Here is a 20548-nt window from a genome sequence, read left to right on the forward strand (position 1 = left end):
GTGTTCCCTTAGCTCTATGTTCTTCCAGCTCTATGTTCCCTCAGCTCCATGTTCCCTCAGCTCTGTGTTCCCTTAGCTCTATGTTCCCTCAGCTCCATGTTCCCTCAGCTCTGTGTTCCCTTAGCTCTACGTTCTTCCAGTGCTATGTTCCTTAAGCTCCATGTTCCCTTAGCTCTGTTCCCTTAGCTACATGTTCCCTTAGCTCTATGTTCCCTAAGCTCTATGTTCTTCCAGCTCGATATTCCCTCTGCTCTGTTCCCTCAGCTCTATGTTCCCTTAGCTCCATGTTCCCTCAACTCTATTTTCATCTAGCTCTGTTACCTCTGCTCTATGTTCCCTCAACTCTATGTTCTTCCAGCTCCATGTTCCCTCAGCTCTATGTTCCCTCTCCTCTATGTTCACTCTGCTCTGTTCCCTTCGCTCCGTGTTCCCTCTGCTCTGTTCCCTCAGCTCTATGTTCCCTCTACTCTATGTTCTTCCAGCTCTATGTTCCCTTAGCTCTATGTTCCCTCAACTCTATGTTCTTCCAGCACTATGTTCTTCCAGCTCTATGTTCCCTCATCTCTATGTTCTTCCAGCACTATGTTCTTCCAGCTCTATGTTCTTCCAGCTCTATGTTCCCTTAGCTCTATGTTCCCTCAACTCTATGTTCCCTCAACTCTATGTTCTTCTAGCTCTGTGTTACCTCTGCTCTGTGTTCTTCCAGCTCTGTGCTCTTCCAGCTCTATGTTCTTCCAGCTCTATGTTCCCTCCACTCTATGTTCCCTCTGTTCTATGTTCCCTCAACTCTATGTTCTTCTAGTTCTATGTTACCTCTGCTCTGTGTTCTCTCTGCTCTATGTTCTTCCAGCTCTATGTTCTTTCACTTCTATCTTCCTTCAGTTCATGCTAAATGGTCTTAACTCTTGACCAAGTTGTGAGCAGTGAGAGGTCGAATTAAGATTATAATGTCTGCTGACGAATTTCGAAAATATATTCTCGTCATTTAAAGGGACAGTCCACCCAAAATCAAGAAAATATGTATATATTTTCCCATTTATCCCTATGCAGTCTGTCTGTCCAGAAACTGTGTGTGTGATTCGGTGAGGTTTCCATTCTGTCTCTTCACCCCAAGTACTGGGGGGCTGGGGGGTTTCATTGGGATCTATTTCCTGCCAGAAAACACCAGCAAGCTCAATCTCTCTGAGGGAGTTTGTTCTCTCAGCAGAAAATAGTTCCCCGAAAACCTCTTACCCTCCGAGGGCTGTGGATTATGCAGGTATCTGTGTTTCTGGTTTTTGAAAGAACTGGTTTTTGACTGTTGGAGCTCCATAAAACAATAACTCAATCATCTGCATTGGGCTGAAGGGAGTTGGAGTGGAAACCTCACCAAATCACAGAAACCCATTTGTTGTTTTTTTGTCCCTTGCCTCTACGATTCCTGTAATTTCCGCAGCAAAAGTTTCGCCCTAACTGCAGCTCCAGGTTTACTTAACTCACAAACCCGGTTGCACTCAGCTCCGATCAGCGCTAATCTCACGTTAAATTAAACGGCGCGACTTGTACACGGTGTGAGGAGCCGGATCAAAAGAGCTGCCGGCTCGCACGGCGGCCCTGCCAAGTTTCCAGGCCTCGGGATTCATTAGGATGTGACATTTGAGAATATCGCCTCGAATCCTCCTGACCTTCATCAGCTAGAGATTAACATTAGCTTTGTCTCCAACCGTCCTTGGCTCCAGAGGGGAAGTATATGAGGCTAAGAGAGCTGTGTGTGTGTGTGTGTTTGGAGACACGTGTTCAGCCGTGAAAGTGTGTGTGTGTGTGTGTGTGTGTGTGTGTATGTGCAGTCACGTGAAGGGTAGCGGAGGCCAGATCACACAGGACTTTGCCAGGATGGAGAACATAATGAAAGGGCTTTATGTACATTCAGACGTGCCCCAGTTCTCATGGCTCGGCCACAGTGATTTAAACCCTGAGAGAGCCGCCGCCTCGTCTTCGCCGCTCGCCCTCACCTTCTCAAATTCACTTTAAATCCACACATTTCTCCCGGCTCGGTTACATCAGACGCCTGTATTTCAAGTCTCATCCAAATTGGCTTTTCCTCACCTTAAACATGCCGCAAAAAATTGTTAAAATCGTAGTTTTCCTCAAACAAAGTAAAAAAAAAATCTTGTTTCCGATGTTAAGGAGCTTTTTTCCACTATTTTCCCAAATCAAGTGTCATTTTCTCCATCCTAGTGCACCGATCGGCCTTACTCTGCCTTTTTTTTTTAAATATTTTTGTACTTGTTTCCAATGCAGTTTCACTTGTTCCAGGATTTTTTCTGGGAACAAGTGGGATTATCTCGCTGGCAGATTTTTTTTACCTTATGTGAAGAAAAACAAGATTACAACACTGAGTATGACTTGTTAACATGCAGAGTTTGACAGGATGACTGGCTTTTAATGCTGCATTTAAATCAATAAACAGCTCAGTTGACTCCTGCGTGACAGCCATATTGGGGAAAAATGAATATTTGCAAAATGCAGAAGTGGCTTTTGTCTGTCTGGTCAGTGTAAGGAAAGTTTTGTGTGCATTTTCATTTCTCTAAAATATGATAGAAGTGGTGTTCACTGCAGGAAATATTCATCGTGGCCTCTACCTTTTATTATTTGGGCATTAGATTATCGAAAGAAGTAGAAAGAGACTCAAGTGTTTTGAGGAAGACACGTGAGAGCGGTCCTGGCCCGATTTGACCTCGGGACGTCCCACAGTTACACGCACTGCAAAAAACTCCACATTCACAAGCCGTTCAGCCTCGTATTCAGCGTCTAAAATCGTGTTTTTAGTCAAAGAAGGTGAAAAACAATCTGCCAGCCCGATGAGATAATGGCACTTTTTTCTGTTTCCTGTGCGGTTTCACATGTTGAAGGAAAAACAAAGATTTTAACGGTGAGTGTGAGACTGAAAACGAGTGCAGCGGTCGCGGTGGGGATTTTTTTTTTTTTTTTTTTTTTTTGCAGCATTTCAGAGGAAACGGACAGAAAGCGTCCGTTTCTGTTTTCTGTGGTTTCCTGATTGTACCGTGCATCCTGACCGCAGTGGCTGCTGGCTGCAGACGGCTCCTGTCGCCACTAGAGAGCTCAGCTCCACGTTTTGCTGGACGGCTGTCAAGCTGCAGGAGCCCTCGCTGCTGCTGCTGCTGCTGCTGCTGCTGCTGCTCGTGGTTTTGTTTTGGTTGTAGAGACGGAAACTCGAGTTTGTTACACATTTCTGAGCCACCGAGTCTTTTCATTTGATGATCACAGAGCCACAGTTCAGCTGGGTTGTGCGTAAATCGCTAAATTCCTGCGGTTTAGTGCTTGTGTGGTCAAAAACGTGGACTTTTTTTTTTTTTTTCTACTCCCCTTTGAACACTGCCTCCCTCCTTTTGAATGTATTTTTAGTTAATAAACATCCTTGGAAGGCAAATTTATGCCTTTCAAAGGTAAAAAAGGGTTCCTTTGCATGTAAACAGAGAGGTAAATTTTACTTAAAAGGGGCGTAACACTGGCATCAACACAGGCGAGTGCAGCGGTTCAGCTCCTGTATGAGCTGAAAACACATTCAGATACACAAATATTTGAAATGAGTAAATTAAAATTATAATAAGAACACTGGGAAAAATAGCCTCTATTAATATAAAGTCACCATGAGAGCAGAAAAGTGCAGTTTGACTGCTCGGATTCTTTAAAGTCACATAAAAAAAAACAGTGAAATTAGGGGGAAAGCTTTGTCGTTCTGCATCTATATGTGAAGATAACCTGCTGAAAGCATTTGGAGAGCAATATGAAATAAAAAACGCCCGTCCAGTGGCAGATTTGCTCTCCTTTCTGTTTCTGATGATTGTGTCTCTGTCTGCTTTAAGGCTTTTTGGACAAACTTGCAGAACCAGATTTGAATGTTGAGCCGGGCCCAGATGGAGCGGGGAAGATATGAGGCCGCCTGCCGCCACATATCTCACCCAGGCCGGGCGGGATGGGATGGGATGGGATGGGATGAGGCGGGGGGGTGACAGGGGTGAGAGGAGGGGGGGCTGATGTGTTGGCAAGAGCTTAAAAAAGTGTGCAAATACCGCACGGCAAACTCCAAAGGCTTCGCGCCGGGTAGCAGCTGGGCGCCGAATACTTTGGCGCTTTGAAGAGAAATGTCGCGTCCGAGCTCTAGTTTTCCGAGCCGACCTAATTATGCAACAGCCCGGGGTGGAGGAACGGGGGTAGCTGTAGGATTTAAGGGGCGGACGGGGGCGGGGGGGAGGTGTGGGGGGGGGGGGGGGGGGGGGGGGGGGGGGGGCGCTTTATGGTCATTTATGGTCATTTTCTTGGATGAGAAAGTGGTTTGGGCCTTGGCGGCGACACTTTTTTGGCAGCCAGGCGGGAGCACTGCAGGCGTAGCCTCCCCCCCCCCCCCCCCCCCCCCCCCCCCTCCTCTCGACGGGCCTGCTCAAGGTCGCCTGGTTCACTCTGACAGTGCAGAAAATCCAGTTAACAGGATTTTTTTTTTCTTCTTTCCCCCCACTGTACCACTCGCCTATCTGGGTGTAAATCTTCCAAACGCCCTCGCTCGCCCTTAAGTCAGACTTGAAAGGAGGAAAGTGAGGCGCTTTGGTTCGCTTCCAAGTACAGAACCTTTCCGAGGAGAACAGATTGCACAAGCCGGGCCAGATGAACTAAATAAATGAAGTTTTTTTTTTTCTGCTTTTAGACTTTTTTTTTTTTTTTTTTCCATGTCGTTCTTCACCTGCACATGTGCTTTCAGATTTTTCCTCTGTTTGGAAACTAAACTGCAGGCTTGTCTGTGCCGGTCAGCGCGAGCAGCCGTGAACTCAAGTCAAACTCCATCAACTGGAATTTCAAGTCCCGCCCCTCCTCTCTGTTTGATTGACAGGCGATCTCTGGGAAATGCTGAGCATTTAGCAAAAAATGTTGAGTAAAATTTTGAGTTATGCTGCGTGTGAGATGTCAGAAAGATCCACGTTTAGTGCAAAAACACGTGGCTTTAAAGAAATGGATGCATCATGTTTGCTTTTTACTAAACTGCAGCCTGAAGCCAATTTTTTAAAAACTGACAGGCTTTTTTTTTTCTTTTCTTTTTTTTTTTTTTTTTTTTTTTAACAACATCAAGGTGGCTGACCAAATAATCTGCACTTGTTTAGACTGAGAGTCTGGCCCTTAGTGCACGAGCCCCGTCTTGCTCAGATCAGCTACCCAGAACAAGTTTTTTTGTGTTTTTTCTCCTCGCTCTTCATTCTCCACCTGCACAGCTGCCCTCAATCACCTCCACTGTTTTGAAACTTTGAGTTTTGCAAACCAGCCGTCACTGTCAGCCTTACAGCTCACACACACACACACACACACACACACACACACACACATACACACACACGCACAGGGTCATCAGTGAGCAGAAGAGGAAGCGAGAGCGCCTGGGCAGGAAAAAATAGTCAACTGCAAGTGACAATAGTGGCTTTCGGGTAAAGACACGCCTCCTCACTACCGGCTGATGCAATCCCATGGCTCCGTTGCGCTGCAGGAGTTAATCCCCCCGGCTTGTTGAATGGGCGCCACAAGCCCCGCCCACTTTAACCTTCCCCCCTGTTGGTCGTCAAGCCCACGGCGCCTCAGGTTTCACCTGATACGCTGCGACCTTTCACCCAGTGAGGCTTTAGCTCCGGCACCCAGCGTCTTAGCCGGTGGCCTGCCGCTCTGAGCCTCTACACCTCTGGCTCTGTTTCCTTCTCCCTCCCTCACACACACACACACACACACACACACACACACACACACACACACTCGCATAGCACTTGACACACTTCAGTCAGCGGCCAAGTGTGGGAAGCGGCCCGGGGCGCAGGCCAGCAGACGTGCAGACTGCTGTTGTTGTTGTTAATGCTTTGTTTCTTCGACAGAGACAGGCGGCGAGGATGCCGACCCGTCGCATCGTCTCTGCGCCGCGCCAACACTGGCTTTCATTTTCCTCCGGCGACGGGTCAGAACGCACTTCCCAAAGCCAGACGCATCTTTTATTCATCCTTTTTTTTTCTGAGTTTTCAGGAATGTAATTAGAGGATGAGCCGCTTTGAGATGCTCCGTCTGGTTTTCAGCGGCGCCCTCAGCCACCAAACATGAAAGTTAACAAAACTTTAGACACGTAAATATTAACAATAAATTAAAGAATCAACACAGTGACGACAACAAGGCCCACTACACCTGTTATAAGTGCCGTCTGTACAGTGAAATAAAAGAAATAAAATGAACAGATAACATGATGCCAAAGCACTGAGCCTGAAAGTGAAGGTCAGTTATCTTTAGATGATTTAATTTGAAATATACTGTATATTTACATATACAGTAACTTTAAATAGGGCTTTTGCCATTTTCCAGTAATATTTTGCTAGTTTTTGCCAATTTTTTTTTTTTTTTTTTTTTTGGTCTTTTTTTTTCCTGGTCACTGCTCGCTAATTTGCTTGTCGCCTTTTCCTCGTGTTTTTGAAAGAAATCCAGTCAGTTTGACTTTAACAGCTTGAGACAGACATCTGAATGCAATCTTGAGGGAAAAAAAAAAAAAAAACCTCCAGGCAGAATCAAAGGTTGTCGAGTGCGTCCAAGTGAAGATGACGATGTGAAAGGAAACTGAAAACTGTTTTTGAAAGATCCACTCGCTGCCCTGAAACGTCGAGTAAAGTTTCCTCGATCCGACTACATGGACCTGAATCGATAAGAACATGTTTCGAATTCGACCAATTACAGTTTAAAAAAAAAAAAAAAACATTGTGGTGATGCAACAGAATACTACTCACAACTTGTGTGTTTTGTTAGATTAATTGGATTAATGGTTTCACTAATTTTTTTCCATTTCAGAAGAAAAAGCATAGCTGCATAGTGTTTAATGCATATAATATATTTTTACTGTGATCATGGTTTACAAACTCACATTGAACTGTTCCAAAAAAAGATTATTAAATTGAATTTTACTCAGCAGCTCACTGATAGTTGTAGTTACACACACACATACACACACACACACACACACACACACACACACACACTCCTGTCTGTTATCTCTGTCACTGCTCGACAAGCATCATTTCATGATTTCATGATTTCGTCAAGAATCGTGAACCAATCTGACTGAATTCGTCTGATCAAACCGAGGCGTTTTGTCTCACGGGTTTGTGAAGCGCCTCTCCTCATGTGTTGTTGTTTTGTTTTTGTTTGTTTGTGTTGTCAGATCCGCTCCTCCATCACCACGCTGCTGTTCAGCGGCCGGGAGTTCAGCTGGACTCGACACCTGCTGATCGCCGCCGCCATCCTGGCCTTCAACAACATGTTGGTCATCTTCGTCCCCACCATCCGAGACATCTTCGGCTTCATCGGTGAGTCCCGCCTCCCTCCAGGCCTCCGACCTTTGACCCCGACCTCCGACCTCCGACCTCCCTGTGGGATGAAGAAAATGTCCCTGCAGTGGCTGTAAAAGCTCTAATCTCTGACATTCAAATCTCCTCCCATTGGCCGTTCTAAACGCTAAACAGAAGAAGAAGAAGAGCTGGGTGGTCAGCAGGAGCAGCGATCACCACTGTGGCTGAACAGAAACGAGAAACTAAAGCTTCATCGACAGGGAATCCAAGCCCCGCCCACTCTGTGTGATTGACAGGCGATCTCTGCAAAGTGCAGCTCTGAGCGTTCAGCACCAAAGATGGAGACAATTTTCTTTTTTTAAATCCCGATTGAAAGGAATACTCCAACGTTTTGGCCAAAATTGTACACTGCAAAAACTCAAAATCTTACCAAGATTATTTGTCTTATTTCAAGTCAAAAATGTCTTATTACTAGTCAAAATATCTCATTACACTTAAAATAAGACATGATCACCTCAGAAGTAACTTGTTTTTAGACAATTGTCACTTGTTTCAAGTGAAAATTTGCTTGTTTCATTGGCAAAATTTGTTTCTTGTTTCTAGCTAATTTTCACTTATTTCAAGTGAATTTTCACTTTTTCCACTGGCAAATTTTGCCAATGAAACAAGCAAATTTTCACTTGTTTCAAGTGAATTTTCACTTAAAACAAGTAAAAATTGTCTAAAAACAATTTACTTCTGAGGTGATCATGTCTTATTTTAAGTGTAATGAGATATTTTGACTAGAAATAAAACATAGCAGACTTGAAATAAGACAAATAATCTTGGTAAGATTTTGCGTTTTTGCAGTGTATTTTTCAGTCTTCCCCAGATTGAGACCAGATGACATTTCCTATGGGGTAGCATTTCGTGTTAGTTTAGCATAAAGACTTGAGGTCTATGGGAGTCATTAGCCTATTAGTCAAATTAGAAATCCGCGTGATCCACGGTGTAAATAAGACAGCTCCAGAGTGGCTGTGAGGTTTATTTTTTCCACTTTGATGGAGCCAGGCTAACAACTCCCATAGACTTCAAGTGTTTATGCTAAGCTAACATCAGATGCTACCCTTAGGAACCGAACCACTGGACATCCAGAGGTGGAAATGGTGGTCTCAGTCTGGGGAAGTCGGAAAGAGGGGGATTTGGCCCAAAATGTTGGAGTGTTCCTTTAAAGACACCAGCCGGTCCTGCAGGTTTCAAACAAAGCAGCGCTGTGGTTCAGATCCTCTTGCCGTGAATTTTACTTTGTTCCAGGAAGACGCCGGAAATATTTCACCTGGCAGCACGTTCAGATTCCTCAGAAGGTCACAGACAGGCGGACTCAACATCCTTGGCTCTAATCAGCCGATCAGAGTTTCTCGATGAACCGGATCTGAGCTTTTCCACCTTTTAGACGAAAACAGTTTCCTTTAAAAACCTTCACGCTGCGTTCGGGTGCCGGTGGGAAAGTCCGACAGTCCACGACTCCCAAGGCAGCTGCTAATTATTGGCGCATAAATTGTCCTCTGCTTCATCGTTTTTAGGATTTTATTTTAATTTATTTTAATTATGTGATGAGCGTCTGAATTCTCATTTTGTTCACAGATTATTCTAGATTATTATAGCTCCAACTTGTGACTTGACACGAGTTGGAGACACGATAAACAAAACAGTGTAAAAGCAGAGGACGTGGAAAACGGAAAGAAAGCTCAGATGAGGGCGAGGTGGAGCCGGACGGGACGGGGGGGGTCGAGCTCCGATTAGCGCCGTCACTTCAGGGTCGCTCCTCTGACCTCACGGGGGCTTAAAGTGCCGGCCGGTGTCGGTCGTGCAGCCGCGTGAGGCGTTCGTGACAAACTGTAAACGAGGAAATATCTGCGGGAAATCCTGCTGACGTTGTGTTTTTTCCCCCCGGAGCTTTAAAACTCCTCTGGAAATCGTCTTTTTTTTTTTTTTTTTTTTTTCATGCAAATTTGGGAATTCAAAACCACCAGTTCACTTTAAGATCCACCTTTTTAAAAGTATATATTTCAGGGTTTTTTTTTAGAAATGAACGTCTCTTCTAGGAACTGAAGCTGTATTTCAACAAAGCCCAAAAAAAAAAAGAAAAGAAAAAGAAAATATCACACATAAATAAATCCAGCTTCTTAGAAAATGTGGTTTTCCTCTGTTTCTGGTCACAGTTTGTCACTAGAGAGGCGTTTTCACACTCCTCTCCAGAAAAAAGAGAGAGAGAGATTTTACTGCTACTAAGAGATTCACTGAAAAAATGTTTTTATTTCATGGTTAAATTATGAAATGCGGTACAATATTCAGGACGTCCTGGTCGTGTGAACAGAGCTCTGGTCTCAAGTCTGTTTGTATTTTCGTAGATCTGCACGTTTTTATTTCGAGCTCCTTTTGAGGCACAAAGGGATGTTTCCCTCTAAATGTGTGATATTGATGAGCAGAGATTATTTTAGAGATTATTTTAATAAACGACGTGAAGGAAAGCAGCCTGAATGTTTTCTGTCTGCTTTTTGTTTTGCTGCAGGCGCCTCGGCAGCCACCATGCTCATCTTCATCCTGCCGGCCGCCTTCTACCTGCGCCTCGTCAAGTCGCTGCCGCTGCGCTCGCCGCAGAAAATTGGAGTGAGTGACACACACACACACACACACACACACTGATGTTGTCCAAAGTCAAAGACAAGTCTCGCACGTGCAAACAAGCGCACACACAGACGTGTAATTACACACACGATGCTGCTCATGTGCTTCCAAGCTCACCGCACACACCCTCTGTCTCTCTCACACACACACACACACACACACACACACACACAGGCAGTGAGGGAGAGACAGAGCTCACTTTATCATAAACTTGCCAGTGTTTCCTCCCTCAGTTTGATGTATTTATGTTTCAGTTCCCGAAAAGCAGCACTTCAGCAGTTTCTCATCAGTTTTTCTTACAAAGCCGGTTTTCATTCTGGTGCTTCCCCAACACACTGTAAAAAAAACAAACAAAACAAAAAAAAACTCAATCTGAAATCATCATCCAGTCTCATTTTCAGTGTTGAAATCCTATATATATTTTTTTTTTTTCCCAACAAATGACATAATCTACCAGTGGGATGAGATAATCTTGACTTGTTCTTGGTTCTAGTGGCTGATCTGCAAAAAGTCAAAATCTTACCAAGATTATTTGTCTTATTTCAAGTCAAAATGTCTTATTTCTAGTCAAAATATCTCATTACACTTAAAATAAGACATGATCAGCACAGAAGTAACTTGTCTTTAGACAATTTTCACCTGTTTCAAGTGAAAATTTACTTGAAACAAGTGAAAATTAGTTTGAAACAAGAAACAAATTTTGCCAATGGAACAAGCAAATTTTTACCTGTGACACAAGTAAAAATTTGCTTGCTTACTAAAGACGAGTTATTTCTGAGCTTATTGTCTTATTTTAAGTGTAGTAAGATATTTTGACTAGAAATAAGACATTTTTACTTGAAATAAGACAAATAATCTTGGTAAGATTTTGACTTTTAGCAGTGAGATCTGTTTTTATTCTGCCTTAATTCAACACATTTATTCTCGTTCCCAGAAAAAAATGTGAAACTACATCAGAAAAAAGTGGGATTATCTCATCCCACTGGCACTGGATTTTTTCACTTTATCTGAAGAAAAAAAACAGGATTTTAGCAGTGAAGATGAGACTAAATGACTTCAGATTGAGATTATTTGAATGCACTGATGTGTCTTCATGATTTTAATCCCACGGGCCGGGGGGATTAACAGACCCCCCGCCGTGCATCGTCGCTCCTTCGACTTCATCTGAGTGAATCTCTGTCCCTGCAGGCGGCCATCTTCCTGGTGACAGGGATCATCTTCATGATCGGCAGCTTGTCGCTCATCGCCATGGACTGGATCCACAACCCCTCCGGCGGCCATTAAAGCCCCTCCCCTCCCAGATCAACCTCCCACGTTCACAACACAACTGCGACACCCCCCGCCCCGCCCCGCCTCCCCTCCTCAAAGCAAAACAAACACACCCTGCGGCATCCCGACAGATTCCCCGGTGAAGTTTGGTCTCCAGCGTTTTGGGGAATCGCGCCGAACCTCCCGAATCAGGCCGGGTTCACACCGCCTCCGTTTTCCCCACAAAGTATTAGAGGAGGGAATCTTTCAGCTCTTTTTTAAACATTTTTAATCACTGTTTCTCTTTTTTTTTTTTCTTTTTTTTTTCTTTTTTTGTTGCTGTAAAGATTATGGCACCATCTCAAACGAGAGAATCAAAAAGCAAAAACGGAGGGACATAAAAAAACAAAACAAAAACAAGAACAAAATGGACTGTGGTCTAGCATGCCACCACGATAGCCTGCCGTCATCTTCATCCTCATCATCCTCATCATCATCATCACCATCATCATTTCCAGCTATGAAGAACAAGTATCTGTCGGCCGGCCCTCGCCGTAGGCAGATCTGTGGGCGAGACGCCGCAAAGTCCCGCAGCCCTCTGTGCACTTGAAGGAGACACGGAGAGTCGGAGTCTGTCCGCGAAAAACAAGGAGCACTTCTAGCATCGTGTTTCACTTTGTGTCAAGATGTAACACACACACACACACACACACACACACACACACACACACACACACATCAAACATGCCTACAACCCCTTTTCTCATCAGTGCTCGCAGATTTTGTCACGACGAGATAAGAGACTCCCCTCAAAGTGTTAGAAATTCATCAGGAATTGGGGAGACTCTCTCACACACACACACACACACACACACACACACGTCTGTGGGTTTGTGCTAGATGTTGTTTCACTCCCGGCGAAGTGATCTTCCTGGCTCGGCCAATCAGAAGCGTCTGCCTTCAGTATTACTGTCACAGAGGTGGTTAAGGTTTTGAATGTACATAATTAAGTGTATCTACTGAAATGAACTGAAGTGAGTGTTGTACATACGGTCCTGCTCCTCTCGCTCGCTCTCTTTTCTCTCTTTCCTTTCTTTTCTTTCTTTTCCTTGAAGCTCATCGATCAGAGAGATGTGTGGGGCTGCACCGCTAACCCTGTCCTCATCACGCATCATGGCTTAATAACGGGCAAAATTAGTGGAAAAAATAAAAAAAGGCAAATTTATTGACCAAGTTTAGGGGAAAAAGTAATTAAAAATGGTGCAATGGTTTAATTAAATTAATTCAGATTGACCGTTGCAGCAGAAAATCGTCAGTATGTAAATGCACGATGCCAAAATTGACACCGTCGAGTATAAGTTTGAGCAGAAGTGTCTTGAAAAGTAATCAGGATTCACGATGTTTTAGCCAAATTTAGTTTTTTTTTTTTTTTTTTTTTAAGCCCCAGTGGGAATCGATCATCAAGTGCCATAAGTGCCCGCTGTCCTCGCTGAAGGGACGCTCCCCGACAGGCGTTCACAGAAACCAAGCCTTCGTCCCGATACCCAACGCTTTGAGCTCCCTGTGTTTCGCGTATTCCCGGGAATTTGGGCAAAAGTGCAGAGAAACAGACGTGAAGATGATGTTCGGCGTTGCAGGAGCAGTTACGGGGTACATTTTCCAAATAAACACGTCAATTAAAGGCCCATTTAAAACAGCAGCTTTGACCAAAATCATGCATAAACACGTCTACGCATAAGCAAATAAAAATGGGAGCGAATAATAAAGTAATAATTAAATCCCATTTGCTCTAATTGGTTGAGGACACACCGTGCAGCAATGCAGGCTGCAACAAGTGAGGGATAATCAGCTCGTAGGTGTGTGTGTGTGTGTGTGATGCTTTTAACACACAACGTGGAGGCAAAAAAAACCACGGCTGCTTCCAAAGTGCCTGAAAACCGTCAAACACACACCGACTCGCCGATTATCACACTTGTTCCACGGTCAATGTAAAGACGAGAGGGAAAACGATATTAAAAAAATCATTTATTTTATCAAATCGATAACTCAGCTGTGATTTTTTTTTTTTTTTTTTTTTTTTTTAATGTTGCCATGGTTACACGCCGGGTTGCAGATGAATTTAGACCGGTGATCAAAGCTGCAGTACGGTGCACACCTGCCAGCCAATCAGAACAGAGTATCCACCCAGACAGATGTGGTGTAATCTCGTATAATTTCCACCCACATCGTCTTAATTCCGGCGCCGTACCTCCTGATGAATTGTGGGATACGCTTGTCGGACCTCACTTCCTCTCTACGGCGGCTGTTAGGACGGCGCGGTCGTGTTTGGGCGGTTCCGGACGCGGTCGTACGTGAAGCGTGTGTGTGTGTGTGTCGGGGCGATGCCGTTTTTTGTCGTTACTGGTTTTGAACTCGAGAGCGAGCGCCTCTTTGCTCCGCCTACCTCAACGCGCTTAACGACACGACAGATTTCATTGGACGTTGGTCATGGAGGCGCGGCGTTCCTCGGCCCGCTCCTTCGGTCCGATGTTCCCGGGCTCGTGCTCTCGAGGAGGGTCCCTTCAGCGTTCACTAAAGAGTCCTACACTTCATCATCATGGAAAAAAAAACATGTCGATCTCAAACTGTGATTTTTATTTTTCTTTCTTTTCACCCAGAAGCTCAAACTCTGATTTCTTTCCTTTTCTAACTTATGAATGTTTTTAGATGCTTGTTGTTTTATTATTTTTGAAAGGGTCAAAGTTGATTTTTTTTTTTTTTTTTTTTTTTTTTTTTTTTAAGCACTGTGGCCTCTGTTTTTTTTACAGTGTAATCGAGGAGCAGGTGTACATGTTGATTAGATAAGATCGCTCGCACACACACACACACACACACACACACACACAGTTCCAGGTATTTCTGATAAACTCAAGTTACCTCCTGTTTGTTTTTTTGTTTTTTTGTTCAACACCCAGTTATTACCCAACTCGGACAATAATCTGTTATGTAATCTGGGTGTTATTCATGTGTGTGTGTGTGTGTTCACATATCGTCAAAATCTTTGGACACCAACACAAATTTCTTGATGCCTTTTTTCCCTCATAAAAGTTTTAATCAGATAAAACTTCCCTGCTGATGAACGGGGATTTTTTTTCCCCAAATTGTGCCTTTTTGGAATATGTACTTATAAAATCACCTCTTATGATAATTTCTACGTCTCAAAATAGAGAAAAAAAAAAGTTATTCTCCGCTTTTTTAAACCCTTTTCTCCCCTCCTGAACCGTCGGCGTGTCACGAACGCAGCCAGCCAAAGTGGACAACAACGTTTTACAGATCCTTTGCGGATCTACGTACACGAAACAAATAGATATTTCAAATGAAATAGTGTATTATGTGCATGTTTTGGATTACAAACATGGTCTTTTTGGACAAATGTATATGCTTTGTAAATAATCTTTATTTTATGGTACACTGACACTCACTGTCTGTGACGGGGTTGTTGGGGGATTCTGCCTTACAAGTCTTCTGCAATCCAGTGGTTGTTTTAGTATATATATAAATATATATATGAAATGTGCATTAGATTATTCTTTTTTTGTTTGCTGTATGACATTAGTTTCTCTTTTTTCTTTATCGATGCCTGTATATTTGTAGAAAATCTGGTCTCTCTATACCCCTCTTCATGTTTTAACGGTAATGTGTCGCATCACGACGAACGCACGTCGTCGGATTCACCAGCCCGCGTCGAGAAAATAGTCCCAGAGTTCCTGTCGTGCCGTGTAAGCCTGGCCGCTGCCGTGTGGGCGGAGAGAGCTAAATCTTGGCTGAAATCAAAACCGCAGGCGTCGGCGTGGAATTCATTTCCAAAAAAAAAAAAAAAAAAAAAACAGTCCTGGCAACACCGATGTGCTGGATCAGTCACCAAACTACAGGAAGTTTCTAGTTTCCTCCAGGAAGAGACAGATCATCCTACAAGCCTGTTTTTAAAAAAAGGAAAAGCTAAAAATGGCTCCTTCACTGTTTCAGTTTCATGATTCATTTTAGTTTTGTACCTTAAAGGAATTTGGCGAAATACCATTTTACCGACTTCCCCAGACTGAGACTCGATGTTCGGTATCATTTTCAGTTTCTATGGGTAGCATTTCCTGTTAGCTTAGCATAAAGACTTGAAGTCTATGGGAGTCGTTAGCCTGGCTCTCAAAGTGAAAATCTAACCCACCTAACCCCAGCTCTGAGGCTCTTATTTACACAGTGGATCATGTGCATTTGTAACTTGACTAATAGGCTGCAGCTTCAGAGCTGCTGTAAGGTTTATTTTAGTACTTTGACGGAGCCAGGCTAACGACTCCCATAGACTTCAAGTCTTTATGCTAAGCTAATATGAAATGCTACCTATATAAACAAACCACTGGATGTACAGAGGTGAAAATGATATCGAACATCTTGTCTCGGTCCTGGGAAGTCAGGAAAAGGGGGATTTAGGCCAAAACATTGGAGTATTCCTTTAAGCACTGGCACAGGAACGTTTTCTGCAAGTGCAAACCTCAACACAGCTTAAATTCCTACGTTACAGGGTTTTGTGCAGAGCGGTGGCTCTTCCTGGACAATCACAGTAGAGTTGTGGTGTAATGCCTCGTGTCGTGGCCCACGCTGTTCATCACTACTGTCACAGAAAAAAAGCTTTTTTTGTATGATTTCTACTTGAAGTTAAGCTTTCCGTGGCCCATTGAAGGCGCAGCGATCTTCATGATCTGAAAGCCCCTGATGTGAATGTTTACAGAACATGGCTTTCTGTTTTTTCCCCTGACAAACGTCGGCCTGCAGCCTTGTTAGCATCTCTGCCACCAGCGGCTGATTTCCACACCGCGGCAGTTCATGCAAGACCTTTGATTGTCCCTTCCTCACGTCGGGGTTTCATCTTTCTAAAGGGCTCGTCTTACAATGAAGGACCAGAGGCGGCAGGTTTTTACGGCGTTGTTGTGAGCGCCACGCCGCACCCCCCTTTAGTGTCTCAGGTACCCAGTCTGGAAGCGTTTTTCCCTCTTTCTTCAGGATAACTTCCGATATCTTCGCCTCTGTCGCACCTTTGAGCCAAACCGTACTGTATCGTGCTGTCGCCGGCTGAGGCCAGGCCAGCGCCACCTGTGTCTGGTCTGCGCCTCGCAGGCTTTTACTCTGACAGGGTTTCGTACAGAGCTGTACACAAAGTGCGACCCCCACCCCCTCAAAGCCACCTGCCTTATTTTTCTACTCGGACTCTGGCTCTATGCTCCCCACCGTTTGTGATGTCTCTGCTTCCTGTGGATCAACATGAACATTCAGATTTGTAATTTTGCCCAAAGGGGATTTTTTTTGTATCGGTGAACCTGTTTCATTATCATGAACAATAAAAATGTGAAATTCAGACATTTTTGTGGTGTTGTTTTTTGTATGATGCTGGTAAAGCTGCTCATCTTTAAAAGGAAAACAAAAAATCTGGTCTAAACTGTGACTTTAAAGCCTTTTAGTCCAAGCAAGCTAACAGTACATTTTAGCCTCTTCAGGTCTGCTGCTTGTCACACAGCCGAGCTTTTGTTCCCACCTGCAGAACTTTATTTTAAATTCCAGTGCAGATCCCGAGGTTTCCAAAGATCCCAAACACATGTTGCTGACATCCAGGGAAATCGTATAAAACGATGCACAAGTAGATCTTTTCTGTTTGATGTTGATGCTGCAGCCGTAAAACAACGGCATCTTCTTCTTCCTCTTCATTTCCTGCTGCTGATCTGGAACCGGGTCACGGCAGCAGCAGCTGAGGAGGTCGGCCCAGGTGGTCTTTTCCAGAGCCACGTCCACCAGCTCCTCCTGGGGGATCCCGAGGCGTTCCCAGGCCAGCCGGGAGACGTAGTTTGTGTCCCAGCGTGTCCTGGGTCGGCCCCGGGGTCTCCTCCCAGGTGGACGTGATCTGAACACCTCCACCGGGATCCTGACTAGATGCCTGAACCACCTCGACTGGCTCCTTCCAAGGCGGAGGAGCAGCGGTTCTACTCGGAGCTCCTCAGCCTCTCCTTAAGGGACTGCACCCGGCCACCCTGCCGAGGAAACCCTTCTCTGCTGCTTGTGTCCGTGACCTCGTTCTCTCGGTCACCACCCAGAGCTCGTGACCACAGGTTGGGGTTGGTACATCGAGAGCCTCGTGTAACCCAGGTAACCATGGTTACCAATGTCAGTATAAGGGCGTTTTCACACCTGAAAGTCCGAACCAAGGTCCGAACCAAACTCCGTAATTCTGTTACATTGTAACACATTTGGTCCGGTTGGTTTGGTTTCACACTGCAAATAGAGTAACGGACTTTACAAGACAAACATACAGGGGAAATTTATTCTTCTCATTAGAGGACGCATCAACTCCCCATGCACTTCCGCGGCTCATTTTGCTTTGGTTACGCTGAGTTGTTGGGCTGGCCGGCATCTGACATCAGTATTACTTCCTGTTTACGCAAAATGAATGGAGCGAGCCAGAGCCGGCTTTGGGCATAGGCGGTATAGGCAGGCCTAGGGCGCCATCTGTTGGAGGGGCGCCGCTAGCGGCCGGAGGGACGCCGGCAGCGGTTGTTTACCGGAGGGATACCCGCAGGATTTTATCGGCGTCATAGGTAGAGTCGTCGGCGACATTAGTAAAGCCGGCACTGGAGCGAGCCATCTTTTTCCCGTTCTAATATTTTTGTTGGTATATTGCTACCAGCAGCACCAAGTTAATGAGCAATACATCAGAGTAACTGCTATTCGCAAGATGAGCCTCCTCATCATGAGAAAACTTTATCGAGAGGAGGAGAAAACGGCATACAGTCCTGCGAGTTATGGCAATGTGTATTCCAGAGAGAAGGTGAGTGTGGGAATATTTTTTAAAAAGATGAGCTGTCAGTAGTGATGTATTAACTTGTCTTTATAGTGCTATACATTTTACCGTGCGACACTTTTCATTCAGCATAATAACGGACACGAGTCGACTAACGTTGCGCCTTGCGTGTCACAGCAACGTTTAAGGTTAGCAGCTAAAGTTAGCATGCCGTTACTTCCTGTGTTTGGTCCAGTGTTTGGTCCGCTGAGCTTTCACACTGCATACGAACCGCACCAGGGTTCACTTGGAACCGAACCGAGACCTACGTTTTCTGGCGGACCAGAGTTCGCTTGTTTGGTCCGCACCAGAGTCCGGATGCGTGTTCACACCTGCCCAAACGAACCGGACTATCCGAGGAAACGAACTCTGCTCCGTTTAAAGCGGACCAAACAGCTCTGGTGTGAAAGCGACCTAAGTTCCGGGTCAGGACGAGGTCACGTCCTCTTCCGCTTCCCACTCCGCACATGCGAGTGTTTGTTTGTGGCTGCTGCCGGTGTGTAGATAGATGATAGATAGATAGATTTACTTTATTGATCCCAAACTGGGAAATTCTCATGTTACAGCAGCATCAATAGAAACATAAAATAAAGTTAAATAAAGTAGAATAGATGCAGAAGTATATACAATAAAGATTAAATATATACAATAAAGACTAACCTGAGAATATGAGATATATGGAATGTGAAATATACAGATGGTATTGATGTATACAGATGGTTGTAATAGATAAAAAGAGAGTTAGCATGAAGCCATGAAACCAAGAAACCAAGTGGCAGAACCCGACGCCCGGTACTGGGATTCAGTGTGTGTGCTCCCGCTGTAAAGTTTTAATTTACGTGTTCCACAGTCAACGGTGAGGAGAAAATTTTTAGACATGGTTCAGTGTCGCAGGTTGTCATTTGGTTGCCAAGAAAAGTGTTGGAAAAAAGTTTGATAAATGAGACCGAGTTATACGGTCGGCGTTTTTCATTCCTAATGTTAATTGCATGTAATTTTCCATTGAGTTAGCTGGTTAGCTCAAGGCGATTTGCAAGATCTTTGAATGTATGTATTTTCTGAGATTTATACGCCGTCTACAGTGATTTATGTTGAATCAATGAGGATGAGTTACCGATTCATGTTGTACAACTAAAGAAAGAAAAATAAATTTAAGTTTGAATGGTAATTTTATTTATCTCTACACCGAAACACCGATCTCCACTCTGGACGGCGAGCTACCCTGAGCTTCTGGAGTCTTCCCCGCACACCATGTGGCAGGAAGGAAAAAAACTGAGCTCAGCCTCCTATGAAACCTTGGAAGTCTAGCACAGAGCAAGTGGACTTTTACTGGACATTGACATTTAAAGGGCCCATATTTTTGTGATATTTGCCATATTTTGTTTATTTGTATTATGTGTTTATTATGTGCCTTAATTTAATACATTTATGGCTAAATCTGAATTTTGCCCGACATGTCATTCTTTGGCATTAACACACATAGGGGCTTCATGTGATCCTGTTTTCTGGTTGCAGTCGGTTTAGCAAATAATAACTTGATCATTCAGTCATCCTTGTTGCACTAGTTACACTCGTCTTCTGGCTCAGCTCCTACAGCGGCGTCTTGGCTGTGAATATTTCCCTCAATATCAGTGTGATGGAGCTTCAGTAAAGCTGCATATGGATGTGACACTGACCTACAATCTGTGAAACCTAATTTGGAAGCCACTCAAGGGGAAATTTAAGGGCACAGTTCAATGGGTTAATTGTTCAGTTTTGGGTTTTTTTTTTAATGATTAAAGTGCATCGTCCTTTTTACAAATTGAATTAAAACATGTCTCCTCGTCCGTACAACAAGCACATGTTGACATAAAATGATGCGTAAGACATGTAGATCTTTTCTGTTTGCTGTGATTCTGCAGCCGTAAAACAAAACGGCGTCCTGGCTTTGAACTTTTCCCTCAGCATCGGTGAAGCTGCAGCCAGCAGAGACACAACACATGTGTGACACTGTCTCACGATATAGGACACTTATGCCCCTTTTCCACTAGTACCTACTCAGCTCGACTCGGCTCGACTCTACTCGGTTTAAGAGCTTTTCCATTAGGTCGTAGTACCTGCTAGCAGGTCCCATTTAGCACCTACTCAGCCGGGGTTCCAAGCGAGCTGAGTCGAGCTGAGTCGAGCTGAAAATGTGACGTAAACGCCGTGCAGGCAACTGATTGGACAGGGAGTGACGAGAGCGACTCCCGCACGAAAACAAAACCCGACATTAAAAAAAAAAAAAAAAAAAAACGGCAACAGCGGCCGTGCGCATTGATCGTCAGTGAAGTTGTCAAAGTCGGAAAATGGCAAGCACACCGCTACCGCGGTCAAATAAAGACGTGGAGACTTTTCTGAGCTTTGTGGCGGCCCAAAGAATCCAGAGGGAGCTGGACGGTGC

At 44.4% G+C, this 20548-nt stretch overlaps 1 protein-coding gene across 2 annotated transcripts in view; it reads left to right on the plus strand.

Moving 5' to 3' along the window:
* The window catches only part of slc38a4 (solute carrier family 38 member 4), a 62706-nt gene extending 46053 nt beyond the window's left edge, over nucleotides 1-16653 (plus strand). For both annotated transcript variants that reach the window (XM_030045968.1, XM_030045967.1), the window contains exons 14-16: nucleotides 7229-7373; nucleotides 9907-10004; nucleotides 11211-16653. In XM_030045968.1, the coding sequence (XP_029901828.1) occupies nucleotides 7229-7373; nucleotides 9907-10004; nucleotides 11211-11306 (339 nt within the window). In that variant the 3' untranslated portion in view covers nucleotides 11307-16653. The remainder of the gene's footprint in view (nucleotides 1-7228; nucleotides 7374-9906; nucleotides 10005-11210) is intronic.
* The last annotated feature ends 3895 nt before the right edge of the window (nucleotides 16654-20548 follow it).

The sequence above is a fragment of the Myripristis murdjan genome, chromosome 23 (assembly GCF_902150065.1).
Source record: "Myripristis murdjan chromosome 23, fMyrMur1.1, whole genome shotgun sequence".
In the NCBI taxonomy this organism is placed as follows: Eukaryota; Metazoa; Chordata; class Actinopteri; order Holocentriformes; family Holocentridae; genus Myripristis; species Myripristis murdjan.